We start from the raw sequence: 7,697 nt of genomic DNA, 5'->3' as shown, positions 1-7,697 counted from the left end.
CATTTTCTTGAGAATCTACCTCTTTGACACATTCCCAAATTAAATGAAATTTTTCCAAATTTAATGAAAAATAAGAATCCATAGGCGTTGAAATTAGTCCCAAAGTTGTGGGATTTTCCCATTTCATTTAGAATGGTGTTTTACAAATTTATGAAAAAGTTTTGAGATTTTCCCATTTCATCTAAAATGGTGTTTTACAAATTTATGAAGGCTTTATCAAGTTGAATATCCTGCATTTTTGGAGATATAGTCTACAAGCTTTTACTACATTATCTTGCTCTCCATTAGCAAATGTATCTCAAGAGGTGAAAGTTGTGCTTGAAAATGGAAAAATCTCTTAGCTCGAAGTACGTAGCAATGTGGCAAAGCTCATCCATCAGCTTCAATATTTAAAAAGAAGGAAAATGTGGTGCACTTGAGCTCTAGTAATAGAGCCATACAATTTAGAGATTAATCATCACCCATTGAGCTCCACAAATCTTGTACCTTAATGATACATGTTTAATTTTCAAACGAAAAATAGCAATGGAACACTTGCATTTTACGAAAAGCACTCTTATCAATGGATGCTTGGGACAAAATAAATTAGTAAATGTTGGGACCAAAACCAATTATTTACTACTAGGATGTTACAAATAGCATATTTAGTTTAGAGTAAAGTAGATTGAGCTACAATGAAATTTGGAAATTACAACAAGGAAACCTAGGCATATACAAAATCCATTTTACATGGTTGAGTTTAGAATTCTAGAAATAACAATATATTTGCTGTTGTTAATAGTGTAAACACGTACAAAGGCAGATGCTTTCATACACTAATCATGTTGTCAAGCTTACATAGATCGTAGTAAAATGTTACTAATGCAACAACGCCAAAATTGGCATAGTTACTAAAAAACGTACGCAATTGCATTAAACAAATAATTTATGCAAATGTGACAATGCAAGAGTTTCAAAAAGCGATTGATAACTATGCATCACATGACCACTACTTAACTAACGATGTGATCAAGCATGCACCGACAAAATGTTACTGATGCAAAAATTTCAAAATTGGCATAGTTACAAAAAGACTTGCATAGTTGCGTAAGACGAACAATTCACGGATGTGTGCATGCGCAAGAGTTTCATAAAGCAATTGATAACTATGCATCGCATGCCCATCATCTTAGTAGAATAGTGAAGTGTGGAACTCATCTTTTCACAACCTTAAGGATATGTTAAATTCCAACATATAAAAAATGATATGTAAGTATCTAGTATGGCATCCTTAGAAGCAGGGTATGCATTATTGTCTCGAAAGTACATTCATGTATCTAGCTAGGCTTGAACAAAAATTTATATTCTTGTATAACTGATATTGGTATAGCTATTGTGGATTTGTCTAAAGGGGGTGATGTGTGTAGAGAGAGAGAGAGAGAGAGAGAGAGAGAGGAGGCACTATGGGCCGTGGGGTAAATATATCATAGCAAGGCAAACACAAACTGCCGTTACAAGCCTTGGCTAGGTAGGCCTTTTGGCCCCCCTCCATTTTTAACAGCTGATGCTGCAGAAGAAAAGTCTGTTACACCACGTTCTGCAACTTTGGAGCTTTTTGATGAACAAAAAATGCAGGCTTCTCTCTCTCTCTCTCTCTCTCGACACACATCTTCTCATAATTATTATCATTTACTGCCCTTGTACTGTAGCTGGCTTAATAAAAACTTTTTGTAATGAGATGTACCGTGTGTAGATACCATTATCATCATGAGTACCCTCTTTGTACTAGGTGCAGAGCACAAGAATTCCTGCAAAAAGAAGCAAATCTCCTCTTTATTGGACCAAGTCCCAGAATCCATTGATGAAATCTCTCTCTGAACTCTTTCTCTACATATCTATCCATCTCTATGTACACATTGCATGCAAACATGCAACACAGCGAGTTGCTACGATGAAAGCCATCTCTCTCTCGCTCTCTCTCTCACATTCTCATCTATCTGATTATCTATCTATATTTACACATTGCATAAGACATGAAATCTATATTTGTAGATGTGTGTTATTTTTCACGTCATAGGAACATTCCCAAGAGTCCAACCTCAGAGATCTACCCGATGATAGATCCATTATCGTCCTCGGAGGTCACATATGACCCATGCAACATATAAAAAGGCATACAAACCGGTGTCTCCTCTCACATATTTGTAGATGTGTTTGAAGATAGAGAGAAAAGATTGGAAAAAGGTGTGCCCTCGTAAGTCTAGATTCCTTTTTGGGTATCACCTTTGAATCTCTAGTTTAATCACATGTTGAATACAAGTCTCTCCTTTTACACAGCTGGCTATGGAAATGATGTATGTGTGTCTTTGACTACCCCATATGTGGAGGGGCCAATTCTGAAGCTTCAGAAGAAGCATCATGAGCAACTTCCTTAGCTTCTTCAGGTTGATCATGTGCTTCACAAGTACAACTACTACTATTAGTATCAGCGACAACCTTATCATCCTGTTGGTTACATGGGTCATTGGAGAAATAGGAGCGAACACCATTTCCACTTCGGACTCCACGGACCAGTCCTTGCTGCCCCACAGCAACCCTAGGTTGTGATTGATTAGTTCCATTCCTTGGTGGTACAAACAACACCGGCAGATACTCTTCGGTGTCGCATGCGAATCTGGAGTTCTTGAAATGCTCTTCTAATGCAGGTCGGCCCTGAATGTATCAAAATTACACATAGAAATGTTGATTGATTGAAACGAAACTTCAACAGCCATATCACATCCAGACATTCCCAACCATGCCCATCAGAAATCAAAACCTAATGCTAGCTTTGCGCTTACGTCCTTCATCAATAGGCTGGAATAAGAGATTTTAACCAGATCACATTCAGACATGCCAACCATCTTCGTAGCAAAATCATTAAACCTTCATGCTTACTCTGCATTCGCGTCCTTCGGAGACACCGACGCATCATAAAATAATGCAGCCATCATAAGGAAATGCTTACCTGTAGTCGGGCATAGGCAACACCGCAGATTTTCCTTGAATTAAACTCTTCCCAAGCTTTTCCATGAAAGGTCTTGTAGAAGCCAAGTGTTGCTTGGGGAGTGGTGAAGTTAACAAATGCATAGCCTAGATTGCACTTATTCCTGAAAATAAAGTGAACATGATTGTAATATTGTATGATCCTGAGACAAACACTTCATTCAGTCCCAAGAAAGCCAAAGTTATCATGCATGTCTGTATGTATGTAAGTACATACATACATACATATATAAATACTTGAAATCAAAGGAAAGGTATGTGAGATATATATCAGACATACTTGAAATCAATGGGAAGGTACGTGAAATCAATGGGAAGTTATCATGTATGTATGTAAGTATATACATACAGACATACATACTTGAAACCACAGGGAAGGTATATGAAATATCAGACATACTTAAAATCAATGGGAAGGTACATGAAATCATATGCGGCTTCTAGTTCATTTCCACCCATGTCGCTGTTGAACTGCAAGCAATGTTGGTCCAACATCGTTAACAGCATCTTCTGGCTGTAAGATAGATCGCCTACAACGAATTAGTCTCCAAAAGCAATACAGAAATTTCAACCGCCTACTTGGCTGAATTCCTACCTGTATTTATTTGGAATGTTTTGAATCATTAGTGTTGTCCTTGGATTACTCGGATGTGCATACATCTCGCCCTCATCAAACTGATAGTGGGAAAGCCCCTTGGAGAGTCTCGAAACGCCTGCAAACCTCTCTTTTGCTGATTGTGCCGTCGGAACTCGTCCAGATTCCGAGTGCATCCTCCTTCCTCCATATGCTATCCCTACATTTTCACCACCTATACCATTCCCTGCATCTATATGGGGTCCGGGTGTTGCCGCTGGATACATGGACCTTTCCATTTCATGAGGGCCACCGGCCATACATACATTCACAGGAAATTGCCCAGCTGGAACACCTTCGTGAGAGGGCCACTTGTCCCATCCTTGTGGTTGCAACCCTGTCGAGTAAAGGCTTAGTCCATATGTTGCAGCATTCCCGTGCCAGCCACAAGGATCCACAGTGTGACCATGTGTGATTGACCGATTGCTACCAATTGCAGACGTCTCTTCGGGAGCTTTGTCTTGCTGTGGCTTTAGGCGCCGAGATCCTCCTCCTTGTCGGCTAAACTCTATCTTCACACACTTTCCACAAATTTCCTTCCCATTCAGCGCACTCCACGCGGTGGCCGCAGCTCGGACATCATAAAACTCTACAAACTTATGTTGCCGCTTGGCAGGAGCTTCCCTAACCTCTCTTACATGTCCTGCATATTGCAGAGAGATCAATGGAAGCATCAATCACTAAATATTCATACACAATGCATATATGGCAGCTATCGACACATACGTGAATGCATGCACCGCATGATCATAGTGCGCATTGCCACCACGTATAGGTAGCAACATACATTCATCACCACAACAAAACAGTCCAACTATAAGTGATTGGAGATTATGCGCTTACCGTAGGCTTCGAAAACTTGGCGGACATCTTGCATATTTACGTCGGCGCCCACGTTGAACAGAACAAGAGTGCCCTGGTTGTGTGCTTCGGGAACAGCCATCCCCCATGAACCAATGTATTGAGCAGATACTATACAGCCGCAAAGGACTCCCTTCCTGCCATGAAGGGCATGCCCTTCTTCCGCCAACCGACGTTTGTCGCTTTGAATCATACCAGCACTGTAGAGTTGTTGGTGCTGATGAGCCATGTAGAAGTTCTGCATGTCCCGTAGAGCTTGCCTCGCTGCCCTTAAATCGAAAAACTGCACCATAACTTGGAGGCCCTGTGGATATGCATCTGTTTGAATACCACGGATGGCACCCCAACATTCTAGCTCTTCCCGTAGCTGCGTTTCACTAATGTGAGCTGGGATTCCAGAAATAAGAAGCGTTCTGGAGACATGCTCTTTCGGGTTACTGAGCCCATGATACACAGGGAATTGTTTCTGAGACTGCAATGTGCTCAAGAGATGAGCTTCCATGGATGCTGCAGATGGGTACATAGAGGGATGGGAAAAAGGAGGCATCGGTGCCATTGACGTTGCGACAGGTGCCATATGTGATGCAACAAGCGGAGCTGGTGTCGGTGCCATTGCAGATGGCATCGGAGGTAAACCTTGATTATGCCAAGGTGGAGTGAGAAGCCCACCTTGAGTAGAAGGATAACCCACATGGGGGGCGGAGTGATATATGGCATAGCCAGTACTCTGATAAACTCCTAGTTCTTGATTGTAACCCAGCTCTGCTGCAGTAGATGGAGTATGATACCCCATCTCTGTAGGATGAGCAGTGTAAAAGGCAGCACTCATCTCATGATGAGGTGGCGGCACCCCCTCGTAGGCGATGGCATTAGAAGCCCCCATATCCAGATTGAGAGAACCCATCTGGTGATACAGAGGGGCCATGTCTGCTTGAGGAAAAGCGGAGCTCTGTACTGCTTCAGTCTGCGATTGCTGAAAGTGTGGTGGTGGAGGAAACAAAGGTGATGCAATGGGGACGAATTCACGGGCATTGGGGTCTAGAGAGGCTGCAGAGAAGGCTCTTCGCTGCCGCTGACTATGGCGGCTGAAGGGAGGTGTGGGGTCGGAATGGGGAGAAGAAGAAGGGAGGGGGGCGTGGTGTCGAAGCTCAGAAGAAGAAGAAGATGGCGTAGTAGAGGGGGCCATATCTGTCTGGTCGTGGCAGCATTCTGCGCTGTGGTTTCCTCGTTCGGCAGAAGAGGCAGAGTCTACTGCTGGCGTTTCGGTGAAAGCGTTGTTGGGCGGGTGGATGAGGGGGTGCGATGGCGACGGAGGGCTGATTACTGCGTCCTCATCAGCATCATAATCGTCATCATCAATAGCATCAGGAGCGTCGCCATCGCCCACTTCCTCTCCTTCTTCTTCGACTTCTGCTAGGGGCCCTTCTTCTTCAGGTAGCTGCTGGGGTGCGTGCAGGAGGCGTTGTTGCGTGCAGAGAGGGGGAGGGTTTAAAGAAGGGTTTTGAAGACAGCCTTTAGCGCAGCTGGTCGTGCAACAATCGCGCCCAGATTCTTCTTTGCCATCGCTTTCTTCACAGGCAGAGATCGCCATGGCACCTCCCCTTCAGAGAGAGAGAGAGAGAGAGAGAGAACCAACAGAAGAGAGAACTAGAGAAAGAGACCTTAAACACAGAAAACGCAACGCATACACAGACACAGAGAGAGAGAGAATTTGAGAAAGCAGGCAAAAAATCCAAAATTCAGATTTTCTCTTTATATATTAACCCACACTGCGGCAGACACTCTCTCACCTCTCGGCTTTTCGCCCACCAGAAAATTGATTTTTTTTCTCTTGTTGCCCGTAAAAATAGAGTTCCTGTACCCGCTTACAAGCTATTTATAATATGTATATTCCTGCTAGCCCTCGCAATAATAGCCTGGCAGGCTCGCGGGCTCTCTCTCTCTCTCTCTCTCACTTAGCGGCGCAGTTCGCAGGCCTGCGTTAAATTGTGGGCAGTGTTGGTTAATCTAAACGAATCAACTTAGCGCTAATTACAGAGAGAATGAGAGAGCAAGAAGAGTGTGGGTGAGTGAGTGTGTGTGTGTGAGAGAGAGAGAGAGAGAGAGCTCCTTTGTCGAAAACAAATCTGTCCTCCAGAAGGGCTGTGAAGCGGCCTGGAAATCAAGTCAGTGATGAGTAGTGAGTACTATGTGTGTATATGCGTGAGAGTGTGTGTGAGAGAGACAGCGCACGACACATACACCGAAAGAGAGAGAGAGAGAGAGAGAGAGGAGAAAGGACTCAGAAGCCTTGACTCAAGTTTGCAGCTGCAAAGAGGAAGAAGAGAGAGAGCTCAGCCCTTGAGGACCGTAGGAGTGTGAGTACTCCCAAGGAGCGAATAGACTGTATGCGAGTACCTACCATTTACCTCTGAGAGAGAGTAGTTCCCTTCAACTTCCTTTGTTTGTCTGTGTGTGTGAGAGAGAGTGTTGAGAGAGAGAGAAAGATACGGCTTACTGCGCAGAGTTGCATTGTTTGTGTGTGTTATGAGAGAGAGAGAGTGTGTGTGTGTGTTTTTTGAGGGTGAAGTAAGATATGCTTTTTTTTTTTGTTTCCTGTAAATTGACATAGTACTACAGACATACCATTTGGAGCAGAGGTCAAAACTATGCGTACATCATGTAGGTACATGCTCTAACAAATGCACAAACATTTAAATCGCACTCTCAAGAGCCCAAGGCTAAGGCTAACAACAAATTGAGACCAACACAAAAAATATCTCCAAAAACCTTAGCCATGTCTCGAGTACCTCTCCCGTCGGTGGCATCTTTCACGCCTCAGGTGAGATGACTTCACCTGTCATCTCACCCCATCAAAGCACTGGCGCGAGACCCCCTCTTATTTAGGCTACAGGCGCGCTCCCCCACCAAGCACTCGTGCAAAATAACTACCTTGTCTTGCATGGCGGAGGCCTCAACGACTTCGACCCAAGCTCTTTCTCCCCACACAACCCATTAGTTGTTGCCCTTCTCAACGGCATCGATCATCACATCTCCCTCATCGGAAGTGCAGAAAAGCTTGAAGCCACAAGGTTGCTACGACATGACTTCGGTTTCTTCTCCCAGCAACCAACTCTCCCTCCCCACGGTCCCTCAACAAGGAGGAAGCAATAGCGTTGTTGCCGGAGGCGATCAACCG

General features: G+C 43.9%; 1 protein-coding gene across 1 annotated transcript; it reads right to left on the bottom strand.

Moving 5' to 3' along the window:
- Positions 1 to 1,822: 1,822 nt before the first annotated feature.
- LOC147455529 (protein terminal ear1-like) lies at positions 1,823 to 6,806 on the bottom strand. The gene is made up of 5 exons (XM_086514285.1): positions 4,502 to 6,806; positions 3,620 to 4,301; positions 3,425 to 3,538; positions 2,987 to 3,128; positions 1,823 to 2,691 (listed from the first exon to the last, which is right to left on the bottom strand). The coding sequence occupies exons 1-5, from the start codon at positions 6,108 to 6,110 to the stop codon at positions 2,350 to 2,352; spliced, it is 2,889 nt and encodes a 962-aa protein (XP_086370411.1). The 5' UTR covers positions 6,111 to 6,806; the 3' UTR covers positions 1,823 to 2,349.
- Between the last annotated feature and the right edge of the window lie 891 nt (positions 6,807 to 7,697).

This window comes from Adiantum capillus-veneris, chromosome 6, assembly GCF_014529385.1.
Source record: "Adiantum capillus-veneris isolate H3 chromosome 6, ASM1452938v2, whole genome shotgun sequence".
NCBI classification, from domain to species: domain Eukaryota; kingdom Viridiplantae; phylum Streptophyta; class Polypodiopsida; order Polypodiales; family Pteridaceae; genus Adiantum; species Adiantum capillus-veneris.
The sequence above is the reverse complement of the archived record's forward strand: the minus strand, read 5'-3'. Positions and strand labels throughout refer to the sequence as shown.

Coding starts and splice junctions, on each gene's coding strand:
- LOC147455529 (XM_086514285.1), bottom strand. CDS start 6,110: ATGGCGATCTCTGCCTGTGAAGAAAGCGATGGCAAAGAAGAATCTGGG. Junction 3,129..3,424: donor TACCTTCCCATTGATTTTAA/GTATGTCTGATA, acceptor CTTTATTTTCAG/GAATAAGTGCAATCTAGGCT. Junction 2,692..2,986: donor TTGCCTATGCCCGACTACAG/GTAAGCATTTCC, acceptor TGATACATTCAG/GGCCGACCTGCATTAGAAGA.